We start from the raw sequence: 22,728 nt of genomic DNA, 5'->3' as shown, positions 1-22,728 counted from the left end.
CAGAATGGAAACCAAAAGGGTGAATAGTCCTTTCAACGTCCTGAGAGACGGTAACTATCAATTTATACCTGCATATCCAACTAAACTGTTTTTCATTAACTAGGACATTTTCAGATAAACAAAAATTGCAAGAGTTTGTCATCAGGAAAACTTAATGAAGGAATCTTATAAGAATATACTTCAGGAAGAGAGAAAATGACCCTAAAAGAATTTTAAGAGACAAGAAGAAAAAATGAGCAAAGATATTTGTAAATATCTAAACAAATTGTTAAATCTAGATATATTATCTGTAACTATAATAATGTTTAATTTAAGAGTTTTAAAAAAGATACAACTAAAATATTAACCAAGAAGAGTAAATAATTTGATGGGAGATGATCAAAGTTCACAACCTTCTATTATTCAGCATGGAGTGTTAAGATACTGATTAACCTTAGACTTCTTGAAGTTAAATATAAACGGAAAAAATCCAGATGCAACCTTGAAATAAAAAACATGTCTAACTTCTAAACAATTAGAAAAAATGAATGAAAGAAAAAAATAACTATTCAAAATAAGAAAGAGAAAATGACAAATAAAAAGCAAGGAGACCATTAAAACAAATCCAAATATACTCTAAATTCCATTGAATGTTTTTTAATATTTATTTATTTGACTGCTCCAGGTCTTAGTTGTGGCATATGGGATCTTCAGAAGCAGTGTGCAAATTCCTAGTTGTGGTATGTGGGATTTACTAATTCTCCTGATCAGTAATCGAACACCAGCCCCCTGCATGTGGAGCGGGGAGTCTTAGCCACTGGATCACCAAGGAAATCCCACACTGAATGTTAATGAATAAAGCTTCCTAGTTAAAAGAGATTGTCAGGTGGATTTTTCCAGCTATCTACTACTTACAAGAAGCATACCTAAATAATGAAGACACAGGAAAGTTAAATTTAAAAGGAAAAAATATATATTTATTTCAGGAAAATACAGAGAACTGAATGAAAATCAAAGTAACATAAATTTTGTGAGGCATGATAAAAGTATTACTTGAAGGGAAAGGTACAGCTTTAAATACCTACCTATTTTTTTTTTAAAAAATCTGAAAATTAGGAACTTAACTTGAACTAGGCGCATCCCTTGTGGCTCAGCTGGTAGAGAATCCTCCTGCAATGAGGGAAACCTGGGTTCGATCCCTAGGTTGGGAAGATCCCTTGGAGAAGGGAAAGGCTACCTACTCCAGTATTCTCTACACATGGACATCACCAGATGGTCAATACTAAAATCAGATTGATTATATTCTTTGCAGCCAAAGATGGAGAAGCTCTATACAGTCAGCAAAAACAAGACCAGGAGCTGACTGTGGCTCAGATCATGAACTCCTTGTTGCCAAATTCAGACTGAAATTGAAGAAAGTAGGGAAAACCACAAGATCTTTCACGTATGACCTAAATCAAATCCCTTACAACTATACAGTGGAAGTGACAAATAGATTCAAGGGATTAGATCTGATAGACAGAGTGCCTGAAGAACTATGGACAGAGGTTCATGACATTGTACAGGAGGCAGTGATCAAGACCATCCCCAAGAAAAAGAAATGCAAAAAGGCAAAATGGTTGTCTGAGGAGGACTTACAAACAGCTATGAAAAGAAGAGAAGTGGAAGGCAAAGGAGAAAAGGAAAGATATATACCCATTTGAATGCAGAGTTCCAAAGAATAGCAAGACAAGATAAGAAAGCCTTCCTCAGGGATCAGTGCAAAGAAATAGAGGAAAACAATAGAATGGGAAAGACTAGAGATCTCTTCAAGAAAATTAGAGATACCAAGGGAACATTTCATGCAAAAATGGGCACAATAAAGGACAGAAATGGTATGGACCTAACAGAAGCAGAAAATATTAAGAAGAGGTGGCAAGAATACACAGAAGAACTGTACAAAAAAGATCTTCATGACCTGGATAATCACAATGGTGTGATCACTCACCAAGAGCCAGACACCATGGAATGCAAAGTCAAGTGGGCATTAGGAAGCATCAGTATGAACAAAGCTAGTGGAGGTGATGGAATTCCAGGTGAGCTATTTCAAATCCTAAAAGATGATGCTGTGAAAGTGCTGCACTCAATGTGCCAGCAAATTTGGAAAACTCAGCAGTGGCCACAGGACTGGAAAAGGTCAGTTTTCATTCCAATCCCAAAGAAAGGCAATGCCAAAGAATGCTCAAACCAATGCACAATTGCACTCATCTCACATGCTAGCAAAGTTATGCTCAAAATTCTCCAAGCCAGGCTTCAACAGTACATGAACCGTAAACTTCCAGATGTTCAAGCTGGATTTAGAAAAGGCAGAGGAAACAGAGATCAAATTGCCAAAATCCACTGGATCATCAAAAAAGCAAGAGAGTTCCAAAAAAAATCTACTTCTGCTTTACTGATTATGCCAAAACCTTTGACTGTCTGGATCACAACAAACTGTGGGAAATTCTTAAAGAGAGGAGAATACCAGACCACCTGACCTGCTTCCTGAGAAATCTGTATGCAGGTCAGGAAGCAACAGTTAGAACTGGATATGAAACAGACCAGTTCCAAATAGGGAAAGGAGTATGTCAAGGCTGTATACTGTCACCCTGCTTATTTAACTTATATGCAGAGTACATCATGAGAAAACGCTGGGCTGGATGAAGCACGAGCTGAAATCAAGATTGCTGGGAGAAATATCAATAACCTCAGATATGCAGATGACACCACCCTTATGGCAGAAAGCAAAGAACTATAGAGCCTCTTAATGAAAGTGAAAGAGGAAAGTGAAAAAGTTAATTTAAAACTCAACATCCAGAAAACTAAGATCATGGCATCCAGCCCCATCACTTCATGGCAAATTGATGGGGAAACAGTGGAAAGAATGACAGACTTTATATTTAGGGGCTCCAAAATCACTGCAGATGGTGACTGCAGACATGAAATTAAAAGACACTTGCTCTTTGGAAGAAAAGCTATGACCAACCTAGACAGTTTATAAAAAGCAGAGACATTACTTTGCCAACAAAGGTCCATCTAGTCAAAGCTATGGTTTTTCCAGTAGTCATGTGTGGATGTGAGAGTTGGACTATACAGAAAGCTGAGTGCTGAAAAATTGATGCTTTTGATCTGTGGTATTGGAGAAGACTCTTGAGAGTCCCTTGGACAGCAAGGATATTCAACCAGTCCATCCTAAAGAAAATCAGTCCTGAATGTTCATTGGAAGGACTGATGCTGAAGCTAAAACTCCAATACTTTGGCCACCTGATGCGAAGAACTGACTCATTAGAAAAGACCCTGATGCTGGGAAAGATTGAAGGCAGGAGGAGAAGGGGATGACAGAGGATGAGATGGTTGGATGGCATCACTAACTCAATGGACATGAATTTGAGTAGGCTCTGGGAGTTGGTGGTGGACAAGGAGGCCTGGTGTGCTGCAGTCCATGGGGTCACAAAGAGTCGGATATGACTGAATGACTGAACTGAACTAAACTGAAGTTGAACTAGAGACATTTTCTTAAAAAAAGAATAACACTATCTAAGTTCAAGAAAGATGAATAAAAGAGCAAAAATTAATAGGATGAAAATAAAAATACACTGGAGAGTATCAATCAAGTAAAAAACTAGATGTGTGCAAAAACTAAATAGAAAATCCTCTGGTAAGACTGATCAAGAATTAAGAGAGAATATGACAAAAAATATTAGGAGTGAGGCAACAGCATAACTTTAGATAAAGAGGAGACTATTTGAGAGGCTCTTATGAAAAGTTTATGCCAATAAATTGGAAAAATTAAAGAAAATAGACAAATTTCTAGAAATATGTATCTTACCAAAACTGTTTGGAGGAGAAGAAAAAGACTCCACTCATAAAAAAGAATTAGAACTTTAAAATCTCCTCACAGAGAAAATACTAAGCCTACATAATTTTATATGTGAATCCTACCAAGCTTTCAAATAATCAGATATACCAATCTTATACAAACTCTACTAGAGATGAGAAAAAGAGGAATGCTCCCCAATGTAGCCAATAATGCCAGTGAAACTAAAAATAGAAGTACCATATGACCTAGCCATTCCACTTCTGAGTAAAGGAAACAAAACCCTAACTTAAAAAGATTCTCTGTACCCCCATGTTCACTGCATCATTATTTACATTAAGCCACAATAAGGAAACAATCTAAGTGTCCATCAATGTATAAATGGATTTTTAAAATGTGCTATATATAGATATAATGGAATATTATTCAGCAAAAAAAAAAAATAATGAAATTTCACCATTTGCAACTACACAGATGGAACTTTAAGGCATCATGCTAAGTAAAATAAGTCAGACATAGGAAGACAAATACCACATGACCCACATATTTTCAATCTAAAAAAAAAAAAATTACCAAAAAATCCAAAACTCATAGACTCAGAGAGCAAACTAGTAGTGAGGTGGTGGGGCAGGGGGCAGCATAAAATGAGCATACTAGTAATATCTACCTCCTAGGCCCACTGTGAAGATTTATAATCATTGCTTGAAACATTGTACTTGCTCCGTAAAATAGTGGCTGCATGTCTTTACTCACATCACTGCCATCTACTGGATGGTACTATCTTTCTCTTCCCATCACTACCATCTTCCTCCTCCCATCTACTTAAACTCTACCCTGGCTCAAAGGCCAACCCAAGTTATTCTTACATAAAAATTTTCACCAATTACTCCCTTCATTATCTCCCTCCTCTACAATACATAGTTCTCAACCATGTGGGTGAGGCGTAGAGAGTCACAGAGGTTTTAGAGAATCTGACGGGGATAAAAAAAAGTTTCTATTCATTAAGATGGTGCAGACACACTCACACACGTGTTTGCACCAAGCACCAAGGGATTCATGTCCCCCTGAAGCTCATCCAATTAAGAATCTCTGTCTTCAAGTCTGTGTTTCCCCGTCACGCACACTTCTCTCTTGAGGCCATATTAACCAAAGCACAATGCTACACGAAGCTAGAAGGGGCATGGGGAGAAGCTGGTGAAGTTCGAGTCATAGACAGAGAAACTGACAAAGAGAGGCGAAGTGACTTACCAAGCCACCCACAGCTATGAAGTAGGGAAATGGAGTCAGAACCTGGCTCCTGACACCTCACAAGGGTTCTTTGCAACAGTGTGTTTGAATAACTTGTCTTCCACTCACAGAACTCTAAAACCGAGAAATAATGTTAGCTCATTTTTCAGATGGGATGATGAACCCCTGGGGAATTTGTCCCCAAGTAATCAGACCAGAAATCACCAAGACACATTCTTTGAATAATTACTAAACATACCAGAAATATTATTATATTTTATTCTACAGGAATACTTTATTTTATTGTGTTTTGCAGATAACAGTGTTTGTTTTGTTTTGTTTTTACCACTTGAAAGGTTTGTGGCAATGCTGAATTACCAGATGATGGTTAGCATTTTTTAGCAATAAATTATTTTTAATTTAGGTATGCACATTGATTTTTTTTTTTTTTTTTTTTTTTTGCTCAGCGGTAAAGAACCTGCCTGCCAATGCAAGAGATGCAGGAGACATGGGTTCTATCCCAGATTCGGGAAGATCCCCTGGAGGAGGAAATGGCAACCCACTCCAGTATTCTTGCCTGGAAAATCCCAAAGATAGAGGAGCCTGGCGGGCTACAGTCCATGAGGTTGCAAAGGGTTGGACAAAACTTTGAGACTGAACTCACACACACATACTGGGTTTTTTTAAACATAATGCTATTGCACACTTAACATTAAAGTATTATGTAAACATATTTTATATGCACTGGGAAACAAAAAATCAGATGACTTGCTCTATTGTAATATTCACTTTCTTTGCAGTGGGTTAGAATGAAAACCATAGTCTCTCCGCATGGGGAATGCCTCTGCTTTCCCTTCCTTGTGTTGAAATTCTCTGACTAGCTTTCTCTGAAGCAACACAAAACACAAAACTGCCCCGATTTTATTATTTGAGGGAGTTAACTTTGAAGCTTTCTCTAAAACTTTTCTATAATTGTAATAATCAAAGAACAGCATCACTCCTAGATCTTGGGCCAGAAAAGATACAAATAAGGCCAATCTACCATAATCTTTCATTCCCAGACCTGACCTCATAATATAAATATCTTAAAAATATTTTAAAATATATCTTCTATCTTCTTCCCTATAAGGCATTTTTCAAGAACAGATAACAAATAGTAAAACAGTGTAAACACTGCTCATTCTCTACCCTGCCTTAGAGTTCTCAAAGAAGTTTAATGGTAAGCGGAAGAAAGAAAAGGAAGAGGAAAAGCATCATGAAAAACCTACAAAACACAATAATCAACCTCCACATTATTAAACACTGATTAGCACTTGTATAGTCACAGTCTCCTTGTGCGCACAGGAAGCTGTTTCACTATGTGGAGTCATACAACCAGCCTCGGAAATGAAATAAATGACTCAGGAAGAGGGGGAGGTTGGTAAACGGATACATCTGTCAAAAAATTCAATCAATAACCAAAAGAGAAAGTGCTTTATAGGAAAGTAATACTGGAGCATCGGAAGAGTATAGCTTTTCTTTTATAGTTTTGTTTTTTTTTTAACTTCTTCTCACTTTAATTTTTTTTAAGGATGGCTTTCTTTCTTTTGTTCTTATTTTTTTGGCCTAGCTACATAGCATGTGGGATCTTAGTTTTCTGAGCAGGGATTGAATTCAGGCTCCCTGCATTGGCAGCGTGGAGTTTTAACCACTGGACCACCAAGGAGGTCCCCCAAAACATAGCTTTTTAACAAAAGAAAAGGATCATAGAGATGAATTGTAAAGGCCACGTAGTCAAAACCCTTCATTTTCCAGATGAATAAACTGAAGTCTGAGACTTAAAGCCTAATCCACAGGCTTTCTAGAGAAGGAAACCCAGGACCCACCATAGGAAGGGAGATTCCACAGCTGAAATCCACACTGTCTTGGATAGTGAGGCAGTTGAAATGCCTGGAAAATGTCAGGAATATTATCTATACATTCTCAATAATGACTCCTAATTGGGCCTTCGGAAGAGCCCACACACCACAAGCAACTGGATCTTCTGTGTCACCAGGCACCCCAGGAACTGGCCGAGACTGCCATGCACTCTTGGGATGCTGTCAAGGACACAATCACACACCTATTTGCCACTAAGAGATCCTTTGCTTTGCTGTCTTCCTCTGGGAAGTAAAAACACTTAGAGAAGGAAAAGTGCGGGCTACAGAGCTTCCCATATGTGGGGTCATAGTTTTAGCTTTCTGTTTGTTGCTTTCATTTTTCACAGACATGTTGTACAAATAGAGAAACAATTTGTTTCTGTACAAATTGGCTAGAAACAATTTTTGGCTAAGAGGGCCAAGAATTAATGTTTGTTTGGTATAGGACTAAATTCCCTGTGCATTCTTGATATTGCTCATATGGGAAATTTAGAAGAAAATTTTGATGGGCAGATCAATATATGTTCACACACGGTCTATGACTGCAAAGACAAGTTGAAGACTGGGTGGCAATGCAGTTGCTTTTATTAGGGGGAAGGAATTCAGGACTTAGTTACCTGAGGCGGAGTAAATCCACTCTCAAGTTATGTACAAAAATTATTCAGATTTCATTAACTGAAAAAAAAAACCAAAAATATTTCTTACTCATTGCAATTTTACTTTTGTAAGTTAAAGTATAACAGAGAATGATAGTTTAATAAATGGATCTAAATTTTCTGTTATTGAATTCTTAAAGTGCAAATATCCATAAAATTCTGGAACTTCAGTTTTCCTTTTTATCTCACTCTTTTCATTTTATATTGAACTCTAAATCTCAAACCAATTTTATTCCCTTGGATTTAATGATGCAGTCATGAATGAAAACTATTGGCCAGCGGTGCTTACTTATCTTACAGGTGATAATAAGATTTTGGCAAATGCAGTTTTCTGAAGTGGAACCATTGTGTATTTTACAGAGAACAAAACAACTTAAGTCAGTTCTAAAACGCCACCGTCATTTCTACTATCCTGAAATCCACAGTTCCTTCCAGGCAATAGCACACTGTTCAGTCTGCTTCTACACTAACCACACAAAACCTTAATTATATATCTTCTTCCCTTTTAAACAAAATGATAGATTTTTTGTGTCGGTTTCTGATTAAACCGAACTACATGAATACACAGATTTTTATCTATGATTAAGAAAATTTCAAAATTAAATTTTCCCCTCAAGTACTTCTAAATTAAATTGAAAATCCATTAAAAAAAAAAAGAAGAAGATGATGAACCTTGTGGAAGTAATGGGTTTTAAGAGTCTTTTCCTGCTATTGTATCAAATGACTGGAACATTGAATTTCCTCGACAAAAATACTCAAAATAACTGTGCTCACAGCAGGACTAGAGAATGGTTGGGTCACTCCCCATGATTTCTGCTACCAAAAGGGGCAACTGAGAAATGTTTAGAAAGGAAATCTGAGTTAATCAAAAGGATGAAGAAATTGCTTACAAAAATGTTTTACTGACCATCTAGTTATGTTTTGAGTGAACAAGAAAGGTACCAGCTTCCCATCTTTAACCCTCCTGCCCATGGCTGGGGGAGGGGAAGCTCCCTAATAGGTTCACTTTTGTTATTGTTTCTCAACGTCACTACAAAAATTAAATTATTGATTTTTCTGTCCTGTCCCTCATCTTTGCCTTTCTTGAGAGAAGTAAGTAAGGCTCTAGAAAATAGCTAAGATGGAAACTAGGGTGGGAAAGAAGTATCTGGAAGGCAAATAAAAGGAGCAGTATAATGCCATGTGAGTAAGAAGAGCAGTTTGGGGTCAGATCATTGACATCCAAGACCAAGAACAAGATAGAGGAGTTTTTGAGGAGAAGAGCGATTTGGCTAAATCTGTGAAACATAAATCCTCCAGATGCGCTCTAAGAGAGCACAGAGGCAGGAAACTGCTTAGGATGCTCTGGGATGGGTCTCTGGGTACTAGTCAAGGTCCTGACAGGAAACAGGTCGCAGTTGGGCCAGGGAATTTCAGATTAACAAAGGGAATGTTACAACAATGTGGACATGGCTTAAGGAAATTCACAAAGAATAGGACCACAATGGTAAAAGCCTTAACCACCCCTAGGCCTGCAAAGCAATTAGAGGAGCTGGGAGAGGTACCTGCATGTGGAGAGATGCCTGATTGGAGCTATGGCCTTTCAGTTAGTAATCAGCCGACCCATACCAGTCTGCAGAGGGCTAGGGACAAGCAGGGTAGCGTGGCTGAGTGGTCTAAGGTACTGGGTTAAGGCTCCAGTCTCTTTGAGGGCGTGGGTTCAAATCCCATTGTTGCCAGCTCACCTGGGAAATTCCTTGGACAGAGGCAGGCTATATAGTCCATGAGATCTCAAAGATTCGGACAGGACTGAGCATGCAAGGGACAAACACGGCTTCATCCTTCTCTCTTCACTTCTGATCTGTCACTGCCTCCTGCTGGTTATATGTGGAAGCCAGCGCAGAGAGCAAAGTGGAGAAAGTACCTGGAGAAATGGAAGAGTTCCAGTCTAGGGTAAGGTCATGGTCGTGAGGATGACAAAGGAATAATACAGAGACAAATTTTAATAGACTGACTGGATTTATTTATTTTTATTTTTTGGCTGTGGTGGGTCTTCATTGCTGTGCTTGGGCTTCTCCCACTGCAGAGAGTGAGGGCTGATTTTCTTTGTGGTCCTCGAGTTTCTCATTAGAGTGGCTTCTCTTGTTGCAGAGCACAGGCTCCAGTTGCAGCTCACAGGCTCTAGAGCTTGGGCTCAGTAGTTGCAACACAGGGGCTTAGTTCCTCTGCCGCATGTGGGATCTTCCCTGACTGAGGATCGAATCTGTATCCCTTGAATTGCAAGGCAGATTCTTAACCACTGGACCACCAGGGAAGCCCAACAGACTGGCTGAATTTAGAGATGGGAAGAGAGAGGCCAAGGATGATATCGTAGTGTCAAGCCTTACTAGACTAGAACAGATGATTACATTAGTGAGCCTGGTTTTACTCATTGTTGCATTTCCAAAGCCCAGAATAGTGTTTTGGCCATAAAAGCCTTCTATAAAAATTTGCTGGAGAGGGGAAAAAAGGTAGTTGGATGGATGATGGAAGCACATTTTCAGGAAAATGATGGGTTATGTAGTCTTAGACATACTGAATTCAGAGTATGGTGGAAGGGCCCAGCAGGTGATCAGAGATTAGAGTCTAGAGCTCTGAGAAGGAAAGAGGAAAAGATGTATCTCTAAGAATCATCTGCACAGCAGTAGCGGCTGACACAATGAAAGTGGATAAAATGGCACTGAGAGTAGGTATACAGAGAAAAGAAGAGGGGTCTGAGGACCGAACTTGGGATCTAGCTGCATTATGGGATAAAGAAGCAAAGACAAAGGGGAAAACCAGTAAGAGAAAAAGACAATATGTACAACCCTGTGCCATACTATTATAGCATATTCATATATATCTGCACATCCCTGGTAGGCTCTCTCTTTCTTAACACTGCACAGTCTTGCCCAACATAAACATGTTCCAAATGCAAGCTGCCTCAATAAGATTAATATTTCTTAAAGCTCCAAATCCTGGTCTTACTAGTTTTGCTTACCTTGACTAGAATAGCCAATATTAATCTCTTTTTAATTTAGAAACTAGACTTATTCTTTCAAACAAGTGTGCATTGTACAGCTATTATATATCCAGTGCTAGGCTCAGCAAAGTGAAAGTAAAAATCAGTTTCCAGTCATCAAGGAAATTAAAATTTACTTGGATTATAAACATAAAACAAAAGTTCAATGAAGAGTTGACCTATATGATTCAAACCAAATAGCATTTCATCCAGTGAGAACTGATACCATTCAACGTCTACCTACACCTGCTCCTTTTTTCCCTAACTCAAAAGACTGGCAAAAGAGCTCAATTCTACATAGCTGTACTTCCTGTTAAAGGCTTAATCATGCCATATTGTAAATTTCTCTTAACCTTTCTTTCTTCTCCACTGTTCCATAAGGTCTCAGTAATCTTTGCATCTAGTGTCTCAAACATGGTAGTCATTCAAATGTTTGTTAAATGAATGAATGAATCTAAGCCAAGCCCAGAATAGTTATATCAGTGTCCTCAACGCTCTCCTATGGCAAACCCCAAGAGCTTTAAGGTCCAAGAAGGTTACCTAATAAGACCTATGACCTGGCCTCAGCCCCATGGGATGATTGGTATTAAGGACTTAGTGTTGAGTATTAAGGCAAACACTCAGAAAATCCCCCAGCAAATCCTAAAATGCTTTTAAAAAAGAGGAAGAAAGAATATTAGAGCCAAGTTCCTGAGGCATAAATTGTGGTCACGACATGTTTGCTGAGTGAATGAACAGAGCAGAGCTGAGAAAAGTCAATCAGCTCAAGAAGAGCCCAATCTTAGGGAGCAAGTGTGACAGGTATGTGTCTAAAGCCCTCTTTAGCAGACACTCAAGTGAATCTATTTCCTAATGGCTATAATGTCCATTTCTATGGGTTAATTCTTCAGCTAACTCCTTCTTCACTACTCCCAGTGAAGTGAAAGTCACTCAGTCATGTCCAACTCTTTGCAACCCCATGGACTATACAGTCTGTGGAATTCTTTAGGCCAGAATACTGGACTGGGTAGACTTTCCCTTCTCCAGGGGATCTTCCCAACCTAACCTACTCCCAACTTCCCATTAAAGGAAAACAAAACCTGTCAACCACACAATCAGCAGTGCCTCCCACAATTGACTACACCTATGGCTTCCCTGGTGGCTCAGATGGTAAAGAAGGTGCCTGTAATGCAGGAGACCTGGGTTCAATCCCTAGGTTGAGAAGTTCCCCTGGAGAAGGAAATGGCAACCCACTCCAGTATTCTTCCTTGGAGAATTCTATGAACAGAGAAGCCCAGCAGGCTACAGTCCATGGGGTCTCAAAGAATTGGATTCAACTGAGCGACTAACACTTTGACTTTCATGGCTTCCCCGGAGGCTCAGATGGTAAAGAAGCTGCCTGCTGGGCAAACCCAGGCCCTAGTTCGATCCCTGGGTTGGGAAGATCCCCTGGAGAAGGGAATGGCAACCCACTCCAGTATTCTTGCCTGGAGAATTCCATGGACAGAGGCCATGGAGTCGCAAAGAGTTGGAGATCACTGAGCGACTAACCTCTTTCATTTCCATTCATCACTAAGATATTTTGTTAAAATGAAGGTTCTGAGTCATAACATCTGGGCTAAGACCAGAGATTCTTCATTTCTAACAAGCTCCCAGATGATACTGTACTGCTGGTCAACAGACCACACTTTTCGAGTATCAAGAGTCTGGAAGACATTGCAGAGAATATGTATGTAGTCTTAGAGCCCGAGTTTAGCTCTCTCCTGCTCCCACACTTCCTGGCTGTATAACCTTAGACAAGTCATCTTACTTCTCTGAGCCTGCTTCTGTCATCAGTGGAATATAGTGAATAACAATAGCCAACACTTACTGAATGCTTACAATGTACCAGGAACTAATGCTTCATGTTCATCAACTTATGAATAGGACTTAAGTTAAACAACCTGACCAATGTGGGTACAAGAAACCCAGATCTTATTCTAGGTAGCTTGATTCAAGAACCTGGTATTTAATTACTGTATAAGACTGCCTTTTCAGCAGAGTTCCCAGAGCCATGATGAGAATTAAATAACTCGTATTTAGCTCACATTTATTGAGCACTCACATGCTCAAGACCCCAGTGTAAGCTCCCCTGGGAGCATATTAACTCATTTATCTTCACGGCAGACCTGGGAGGTAATATTTGCAATCCCATCTTATAGGTTTAAAAATAGGCACAAACAAGTTACACAGCCGAAGGTCACAACACCAGAGCGGTCAAGGTCGGAACCCAGGCGGTTTAACAGCTGAGCCCCGCGCTCTTCTGCCATCAGCCAGGAGAGGAAGTGGCCCCGGGCTCCGGGGACCAGATCGCCGGGATAGGGGCACAGCCGCGCCCCTTCAGGGCGGGCTAACCGCCAAGCCCGCTCGCTCCCGAAGAAAACCAAGTCTCTGTCTCCACTTAGCTTTCTGTACATCCCCGGGTGAAGTGCCCACACCCAGGGGCACACCATGAACAGGTGTCAGGGCTCTGGTGAAAATGACTGGCTAAACATCTTGAGAACTGACTTTCTACACACACTAAAACTAACAGTCGCTCCGGGACCCCCTTAATCCGCGGCCCCCAAACTTGCCCAGCTCGCACGGGACCACTCCCTCCCGCAGCTGCATCCTGGGAGCCAAGGTCCCAATCAGGCCTCGGAATTCTTAGATTCGGCTCCGCCTACCTCCGGGCTCCACCCCAAAGGCCGCCTCTAATCTCATCTGCTCTCTAACACTGCCCTCTGCCGGCCGTTCCTCGGGTAGCTCGCTCCTTGAGCCCCTTCCGGGTGCCCCGGAAGCGGAACTTTCTCTTCCGGGTCGAGCGTCCGGGAAGTCGCACGTGTTTGTGGTGCGCCGCTTTAACCCGTGTGGGAGGAGACGTGACTGGAACTGTCTCCCAGAGGCAGCGAGCCGAACCGGAGCCATGGAGGGCCAGAGCGTGGAGGAGCTGCTGGCAAAGGCGGAGCGGGACGAGGCAGAGAAGCTGCAGCGCATCACGGTGCAGAAGGAATTGGAGCTGGAGTTCGACCTGGGTAATTTGCTGGCCTCTGACCGGAATCCCCCGACCGGGCTGCGGCACGCGGGACCCACACAGGAGGCCGAGCTGAGGGCCCTGGCGCGGGACAACACGCAGCTGCTCATCAACCAGCTGTGGCAGCTGCCTACCGAGCGCGTGGAGGAGGCGCTGGTGGCACGGCTGCCGGAACCCAGCACTCGTCTGCCGCGCGAGAAGCCGGTGCCCAGGCCGCGGCCGCTTACTCGTTGGCAGCAGTTTGCGCGCCTCAAGGGTATCCGTCCCAAGAAGAAAACCAATCTGGTGTGGGACGAAGTGAGCGGCCAGTGGCGCCGCCGCTGGGGCTACCAGCGCGCCCGCGACGACACCAAGGAGTGGCTGATCGAGGTGCCGGGCAATGCCGACCCCATGGAGGACCAGTTCGCCAAGCGGATTCAGGCTAAGAAGGAACGGGTGGCCAAGAACGAACTGAACCGGCTGCGTAACCTGGCCCGCGCGCACAAGATGCAGCTGCCCAGCGCGGCCGGCATGCACCCTACTGGACACCAGAGTAAGGAGGAGCTGGGCCGCGCCATGCAGGTGGCCAAGGTCTCCACTGCCTCTGTGGGGCGCTTCCAGGAGCGCCTGCCCAAGGAGAAGGCGCCCAGGGGCTCTGGCAAGAAGAGGAAGTTTCAGCCTCTTTTCGGGGACTTTGCGGCCGAGAGAAAGAGCCAGTTGGAGCTGCTGCGAGTGATGAACAGCAAAAAGCCTCAGTTGGACATTACGAGGGCCACCAATAAGCAGATGAGAGAGGAGGACCAGGAGGAGGCGGCTAAGCGGAGGAAAATGAGTCAGAAGGGCAAGAGAAAGGGGGGCCGACAGGGTCCCGGGGGTAAGAGGAAAGGGGGCACTCCCAGCCAAGGAGGGAAGAGGAAAGGGGGTTTGGGAGGCAAGATGAATTCCAGGCCTCCCGGCCTGAGTGGCAAGAGAAAAGGGGGGCAACACCAAGGAGGAAAGAGGAGGAAGTAAATTTCATCCTTGGACCTTCTCCTAAACCAAGAACTGTACTTAATGCTAAGTTCTAGATACAGTACCCAGATGCACAAGATTTGGCCACTGCCTTCATTGAGCTTGAGGTTAAAGGGCCAGGTTTACCCTCCTCTGAAGATGATATGTAAATGTTGGACTGGACAAATTAATGTATTTCCCACAACCAAAACTCTGGCTGGAGATTAAAGGTTGTATTTAAGGACATCTGAATTAGGAAAAGAATCTGTGAAAACTAGGAATGACTTTTAAACAGCCTTTTTTTTTCTCTCTTTAAACTTTGGATGGGGTTTAAGGGAGAGGCTTAATTGCTGGTTTTTGCATCATTTTGATGACAAGTTTGTGTATTTACTAAAGCATGTGGGAACAGAAGGGTTACATTTTAAGTAAAACCAATGACCTGGATACCTGGTACATATTATTTTCATTTACTTTCTAGAAAACATAGCAGCTAAATTATGATTTCAGCAAGACCACTTTTATTAGAAAAACTCATCCTGCTTTTGGTGTCAGATATAATAGTGAAAGTGTGTCTCTTTCAAAAATAAAATTTGATGCTTTTCAACATTGAAAACATTAATTTGCTGTAAATGATAAATTTGGGCTTCACTAAATAATGATAATAATCCTCAATCGTAATTTTTTTTTTTAATGTTTATTTGGCTGTGCTGGGTCTTAGTTGCAGTATGTGGGATCTAGTTCCCAGACTAGGGATCGAACCCAGGCCCCCTGTATTGGGAGTGTGGAATCCTGGCCACTGGACCACTAGGGAAGTCCTAATCCTAATTTTATACTTAAATCTTTATCAGTATTTATATCACAGATTTTTTTATTAAAGCTTCAAGTGGGATCTGTTTGGGGAAGAGAGAAAGAAACCTACAAAATCCTTACTTGCAATATTTCTATCTTTTGATTCATTTGTCAAATTGACCTGCTGCTGCTGCTGCTGCTAAGTCGCTTCAGTTGTGTCCGACTCTGCAACCCCATGCCGGCAGCCCACCAGGCTCCCCCATCCCTGGGATTCTCCAGGCAAGAAGACTGGAGTGGGTTGCCATTTCCTTCTCCAGTGCATGAAAGGAAAAAGTGAAAGTGAAGTCGCTCAGTCGTGTCCAACTCTTAGTGACCCCATGGACTGCAGCCCACCAGGCTCCTCCATCCATGGGATTTTCCAGGCAAGAGTACTGGAGTGGGGTGCCATTGCCTTGAGCTGATCTAATTAGGAGGTGAAACATTTACAGTTATCCTGGATGTCTTTCCCTAACAGATTTCAGTAACTCGTCTTTGTAAAACTAAATACCTCCTGAAAAGGATTCACAGTATACAGATCTAGAATGGGGGGGGCGGGGGGGGGGGGGCGTTTCTGCTGTTGTTATAGCTCTGGGGAGCCACCCTACTCTTGCTTTTTGGTCTGACACCTGAGGAAATTGAGAGTTTGTCCCATTTTTCCATTGTTGTCCAATTTTTATATATTACTTTTAGAAATTGCTATGAACACGAGATTAATTCCGATTGCATAATAGGTTACTAAAAACACATGTTCAACTTACTGTCTCATACCTTCTGACAGAGTTGAACTGTGCCATCACTGATCATCGTTTCCACTGGGGCCTGGAGCACTTGGTGCTGTAAGCCCTCCCTTCTCATGTAACCATGGCAAGTTTTAACCATTGATTAAAAAAAGAAAACATGGTATCCTGAACAGCTTCTTCCAAACCAAACCGTTAATAGAGCATTTTTAACACCTTTTAAATTCTTCTCAACTGTCTGGGATTTTTTGTTGTTTGTTTTGTTTGGGAATTTTTCTGGCTTTTGTTTTGTGACTTGATCTAGCTGCTAAGTCGCTTCAGTCACGTCTGACTCTCTGCGACCCCATAGATGGCAGCCCAGGCTCCCCCATCCCTGGGATTCTCCAGGCAAGAACACTGGAGTGGGTTGCCATTTCCTTCTCTAACTAGTCTTGTTTAAAAAAAAAAGGGGGGGGGGTTGCAAAGTTCTTATTTACCGTTAAAACAAATTTAAATGCAGTAGTGTTTATTCTGAAAATACACTTAAGGCAAAAGAGCATTTTAAAGGATTTAGGGAGGGGGTGAGGGGGCGCTGCCCTTGTTTCTCCCTCCCCCACGTCCTTGCCTTGTGAAATAGAGCGTTTTATCTAGAGACAGGAGAGCAGATCAAAACCCTACAGAGCAGTTACCTGTATGGCAATTTCAAAGGTGGACGATGAGACATTGCAGCTGGGGCAGCCGTAGCTTCAACTAGTGGGAAAATGTTCGGCCGCCAAGCGCTGTGGCTGGGGTGGGCGGAGGAGAAGCCGAGGCCGGGATAGGCCGGCGGCGGAGGGGGCGTCGCCGCGGGAGGAAGACTCGGCTCAGCCATGGCCGCCGCTCGCGCCCGGGTAGTGCACTTGCTGAGGCTTCTGCAACGCGCAGCGTGAGTGCGGGGCCGGACGGGCGGCGGGCAGGCAGGGGACCCGAGGGTGCGGCCGAACCCACGCAGCCCCCGGGGAGCGACCCGCCCGGGCCCGCGCGTTCTTCCTCCGATCATTTTCCGGGACGCGGTACGGCAGAGCGCGGCGGCCTGGACTCCGCTGTCAGTGTGCCAAGTAGCCAAGCAGCCAAAAGCAGCCGCTTGTACTTCGCCTGATCTACCGTTGAAATTAAGGTCGAGAGAAGAGAGCTCCAGGTCCCAGTCGAGGCAGACAGAGGACAGCTTGGCACAGTGACCAAGACAAATGCATGTATCCAATCAGCACATACTGGGTGTATGGTAATGCATCAGAAACTATTCTAGGTGCTGGGGATACAAGGACAAGAGGCGTTGGATCAGTTTAAAGTTAGCAGAGACTTGCATGAGGGGATAGCAGTGAAGTTAGGTATTGGTTCAGTGGTAGCATTCTTCCCTTCCACGTGGGAGGTCTGGGTTCTGATTCCTGGCCAATGCAATGTCCTTATGTTGGGGCTTCCCAGGTGGCACAGTGGTAAAGAAATCTCTGCCAATGCTGACACAAGAGAACCGGTTTGATCCCTGGGTGGGGAAGATCCTCTGAAGAAGGAAATGGCAACCTGCTGCAGTATTTTTGCTTGGAAACATCCCAAGGACCAGTCCATGGAGTCACGAAGAGTCGGACATGACTTAGCCACTGAGCACATGCACAGGGGTGAAAGGGGTCTGTGCAGAATGCAGAGGACAGAGGGTGCAGGAGAGAGGGAGGGATGTGAAGACAGAGGTGAACCACAAGGGACTCAGCCACACATACACATGCATACATTCTCCCCCAAACTCCCCTTCCATCCAGGTTGCCACATAACATTGAGCAGAGTTCTATGTACTTGCTATACGTTAAGTCCTTGTTGGTTATCATTTTTCAATACAGCAGTGTGTATATGTCAATCCCAAACTGGGTTCCGGTGGGGGGAGGGGGTGGCGGGGTGGTGGGGGAGGGGGTTGATGATGCAGGAGAGCAAAGGAAGAACTGTTGGTAGTGATGTTTTGAGAAGCTGAGCAGAGCTGAGATTTAGTGTGCAGGGGAGAGGTTGGCCTTTGCTAAGATATGGCCAGTTTATCAGTGATACCAGGAAGGAAGTCAAAATTATTGTGTCAGACCCAGAAGGTGTGTACATGAGAGCCTGGCTGTAACTTTGCAGAGTTCAGGAGGCCAGGGAAATGAAGTCAACAGGATGTGGGTGAGGAAGAGAGAAACCAGAGGGTGAGCAAGCCAGAGGGGAGAGGAGGGTGAGAGTTTTAAGCATGAAACTCTTAACTATGATGACAAGGATCAAGTAAGGGGAAGGATGGGACATAGGGGACAGATGGAGGTCCAAAGAAGGCAAGAGAGGGTGGAATTCAGACCACAATTGAGGAGTAGAAATGATGAATTGAGGTAGCCTGAGAGCTTGGAAATTATATAACAAAAAGAGAATCGGAGTGTCCTCCCACAGTGTCGAATTTTCCTTCCCTTTGAGCCCCTCTTCTTGTCCTGGAGGGGCATAAAGCAGCGAAGGACCTAGAAGGTAATGCCAAGTGAAGGACAACTCTGGGACCCTGCATTATTCGGTTTTCTCCGCGGGAGCCTGCAGATGGCTCAGGCCCTCCGGGATGCTCCAGAAGAAACCCTTACACGTGGCGCTTTCCGCCGCGCCCACCAGATGGCAACCTCGACTCACGTTGGCGACTCACACCCGACCACGCCCGTGTTCACTTAATTCAGTTTTTGAGATCTTGATCATCATTGAGTTTAACGCTTTTCCTTCCTTCCCCTTTCCCTTCTGCCCTCTCCCTTCTCAGAGGTTTTCAGTCCAAATTTGCAGGCGGGGGTCGGGGATGGTGGGGTGGGGGGTATGCACGGGCTTACCTGCGGGACCCACCAAGACAGGGTCCCGTGGGCAATAGAAACACAAACCCTTTTGCGAGGCTCAATCGGATGGTGGTCAACAGAACAGGAAGCCAGAGATGGGACTGACCAAGGACTAGGAGGCGACCAAGATGTGGAAGTCAAGGGAGGGAACCTCTAGAAAGAGGAGCACATGGGATATCTGTAGAGGAGCGGACTGAGGTGAGGGATTGGGGAGAAGAAGGTGACAGGTGTGATCTCGGTTTAGGGGGACACGGAGGGCGGGTCCAGGGAGGGGACGAAATCCCGGAGCCGAGAAAGGCCGGAGGCGCCACGTGGTGACCAGAGGGGGCCTGCCGGCCACTGAGGGCTTCCAGAGGAAGCAGCCCAGAGCCTGTTTGAACACCCTGAAGACAATGGGAAAATAGAAGGAAAGTTCGGGAGGAGAGAAGTAGGGTCTGAGGTGCGAGTCGTTAACACTGGGTCAATTTGGCCAAGGCTCCTAACCTAGTAAGAAGTGAGACCTCATCTTAAACTTTATTGTAGCCCGGGAGCACTCATCTCAGTTCCCCACGTCATTAACTGCTGCTTGAATAATTCTCAGAAGAATAACCCTAAAATGCTGGAAAGACTCTGAGTTGGATTTTTGTCCATGATGATTTCTGGCTTTTTCTATTGTGCAGTGTTCGTCAATAGCCGCTACTTTGAAAGCATCTTAAAACTAGAATGCAATGTATGTTACTTTAAAACTTCCTAGCTTCAGATTTTCTGGTTTCACTCTCTTTTTTCTTTTTCTGATTCCCTAGATGCCAGTGCCCGAGTCATTCTCATACTTATTCCCAAGGTAATAATACATTTTGTGTTTAGCCGCAATTTCAGTTTCCACATTTGTCAATGCATTTGGACAAAGTCAAAGCATGTGAGAGGAAGACTGATGCAGATGGTTGCTTTGCTCTTGAAACTGGTAACATGCAGTTCCAATTATCTGGAGAAGGATCGGCAGCCCACTCCAGTGTTCTTGCCTGAAGAATCCCATGGACAGAGGAGCCTGGTGGGCAGCAGTCCATGGGGTCGCAAAAGAGCTGGACATGACTGAGCAACTGAACAACCACAGTTCTAATTATGTCAGCTGAATGCTATTTATACTGTCTTTCTTTTTTAAATAGAATTATGTGCCAAAGCTAAAAATGGTAACGCAAATAGGATATTAGGATGGTCTGAGTTCATCAAACAGAATTAATCAAGATGAAATCTTTGAAAGGTTCTAATACATTGCAAAAAAGAGTCTAAAGTGTGGTTCCCAGAAGGAAAAAAATAATTGTATTGATGTTTAAAATAACACTATTTCTTAATAATTAAAAATGACAAAAAGTTTTCGGTTCCTACAGACATCTTAATCCTTACCAAGTCCATTGTTCACAGTGAACAGCAGGAGCTCACTGTAAGTTCAACATGTCCCCAGAATGTCACATGAATTATAGTGACACAAAAACTGATGATTTCACCTCTTAGGAGAAAAGGTCACATCCTAACAGTGGTAAGGGATGAAAAAGGAGCCTAAGCAGAAACTCACCAAGAAGCTGATTGGGAGTAGAACAGATAGAGTACCTAACCAAGGACTATTTCCTGCCATGAGAGTGACTAATTCTTTAGGACCAGCCAAGGACCACCCCAGTCTCTAACAGCCATCCACCGAGCAGAAGCATGCCATGCCTTTTCAGCCCTCATGGACACATGCAGAATTTTGTCTCCAGCTGCTTTTCTGCAATTCTTAACTTAGTTTCAACAACAAATCAGTAATGTTTCCTATTTGGGGCAATAAAATTAGTAATTTAGAGAAAGATAATCTCAGTGTTTTCTAAGATCCAGTTTATGTCTTTTCCTAAATTTTAGTTACCGGAGTAATAGACAATTTCTTTAAAGCCTGTCAGTATCAAAGAAATTTGAAATATGATTAAGGATACCCTTGCCCTCTACCAAAGGTAGATTGTTATCCAGTTGTGGTCTCTTTTCTTTGTCTTGTTAAAAAAAAAAAGGTAGTGAAAATTGTTCCGTAGACTTTTTTCCAATCTTATGACTGCTCAAGACTGATAACAATAAGTAGATGAAAACAAAGATAAAATCCACTAAGTAGAGACTTCTTGTTGTTCCAATAAGACAAAAAAAATTTTTTTTGCCACAACTAAACCTGGCACCTTGCAAAGAAATATCTGTTTATAAAAATGTTTATTAAATTTCCCAGAGAAAACTCAGTAGTTCATAGGCATAAGCTTGAAAAATATCTTAGTGTGATAAGCACCCTCCATAGAGAGAAGTTTTATTTAAATAATCACAGTTATTAAAGAAGTGTAAGCAGGACTCGAATGAATGAATGTACTAATAGTTGTTTTCTAATAATAATCAAACCCCATAGCATCTAGAGGATTTTTTTCTAGCAGATTTTTACTCATTGTGTTTTCAAAAGTATATTTTAATTTCAATGGAGAAAAGATTTTAAATAACTTTATTTTCACAGTCTGCATCAAGTTAGCATTACATTCTCTTAAAATGCAGAGTTTAATTTGAATTGAATAGGCAACAATGAAACTGAGAAATGTATTTTAAGTAAGGCTTCAAAGGAAATATTTACATTCACTGCTGAAATCCCAACTTACTATCAAATAACAATATCTTTGCTCTGTTTCTAAGGCCTACTCTGATGCTAACTTTTGTACTTCTAGCTCCGGGAATTTCACCTTCTGGGAAAACAACAGATTATGCCTTCGAGGTAGATCTAATTATTCATTCTTTTTTAAAAATATTTATTTCTGTATGTATAATATTTGGCTGCCAGATCTTCGTTGCACATGCAGGATCTTTATTGCAGCAAGTGGGATCTTTTTTTAGTCGTAGCATGCAAACTCTTAGTTTTGACATGTGGGATCTAGTTCCCTGACCAGGGATTGAACCCAGGCCCACTGCATTGGGAGAGCAGAGTCTTAGACACTGGACCACCAGGGAAGTCCCTATTCATTCATTCTTTTATGAATGACCTGAAAAAATACAACCAGAGTATTTCCCTAATGCATTACTATCTCATTTGAAGTCTGTTATTAATTGATGTTCTGGATGGCATCACTGACTCGATGGATGTGAGTCTGAGTGAACTCTGGGAGTTTGTGATGGACAGGGAGGCCTGGCATGCTGTGATTCATGGGGTCGCAAAGAGTCGGACACAATTGAGCGACTGAACTGAACTGAACCTTATTGTTTGATCACCACCTATTTAGCAAAGTATTTTGTCAGGATAATGGAATATAAATATTCTTGTAACATGAGTAATGCCTAGAATACTGTCTTCTGTACAGCCATTAAAACAGGACAGATTCCCAGTTCTACAGACTCCATCTTATATGTTGTATGATGAATCTTCTTTAGTTTTGTAACTATAACAACCCCCAAAGAGGTTCAAGTAATCTTTGAAGCAGGAATAAAGGAACAATTAATTCTGATGAATTTTTTTTATCACACTGTGATTATATAATTATATGTTAAATCTCGGTCTCCTCCTAGTTTAGGGATCATAAATTAAAATGTGACCAGAGGCCTGACAGTTAATCATTCCAGGCGCAGACTGGGACGATGGGGCTGAGCTGGCTGAGAGCACAGTCCCATCTGAAGGGTGCAGTCTGCCCTTAGCCCCACTTGGTTGCTGCCACACTGGAATGCAGCCAGTACTGCCTGATTGAGGTCTTCCCAGGTGGCG

At 42.8% G+C, this 22,728-nt stretch overlaps 2 protein-coding genes and 1 non-coding gene across 3 annotated transcripts in view; all 3 read left to right on the top strand.

Moving 5' to 3' along the window:
* The first annotated feature begins 9,231 nt into the window (after nucleotides 1–9,231).
* TRNAL-AAG lies at nucleotides 9,232–9,313 on the top strand. Its single transcript has one exon. It is a non-coding gene; the product is annotated as a tRNA-Leu (tRNA).
* Nucleotides 9,314–13,408: 4,095 nt separating this feature from the next.
* RRS1 (ribosome biogenesis regulator 1 homolog) lies at nucleotides 13,409–15,229 on the top strand. The gene has a single exon (XM_006044573.3). The coding sequence runs from the start codon at nucleotides 13,538–13,540 to the stop codon at nucleotides 14,633–14,635; it is 1,098 nt and encodes a 365-aa protein (XP_006044635.1). The 5' UTR covers nucleotides 13,409–13,537; the 3' UTR covers nucleotides 14,636–15,229.
* Nucleotides 15,230–16,966: 1,737 nt separating this feature from the next.
* ADHFE1 (alcohol dehydrogenase iron containing 1) overlaps nucleotides 16,967–22,728 on the top strand; it is a 33,194-nt gene continuing 27,432 nt past the window's right edge. Inside the window, exons 1-3 of the mRNA XM_006044574.3 lie at nucleotides 16,967–17,083; nucleotides 19,790–19,827; nucleotides 21,704–21,750. Of these exons, the coding sequence (XP_006044636.2) occupies nucleotides 17,028–17,083; nucleotides 19,790–19,827; nucleotides 21,704–21,750 (141 nt within the window). The 5' untranslated portion in view covers nucleotides 16,967–17,027. The remainder of the gene's footprint in view (nucleotides 17,084–19,789; nucleotides 19,828–21,703; nucleotides 21,751–22,728) is intronic.

This window comes from Bubalus bubalis, chromosome 15 (assembly GCF_019923935.1).
Source record: "Bubalus bubalis isolate 160015118507 breed Murrah chromosome 15, NDDB_SH_1, whole genome shotgun sequence".
NCBI lineage: Eukaryota > Metazoa > Chordata > Mammalia > Artiodactyla > Bovidae > Bubalus > Bubalus bubalis.
Note: the sequence above shows the minus strand (reverse complement) of the source record. Positions and strands in the feature narration are given on the sequence as shown.

Bases quoted from the DNA above. Each gene is read 5' to 3' on its own strand.
- RRS1 (XM_006044573.3), top strand. From the start codon at position 13,538: ATGGAGGGCCAGAGCGTGGAGGAGCTGCTGGCAAAGGCGGAGCGGGAC.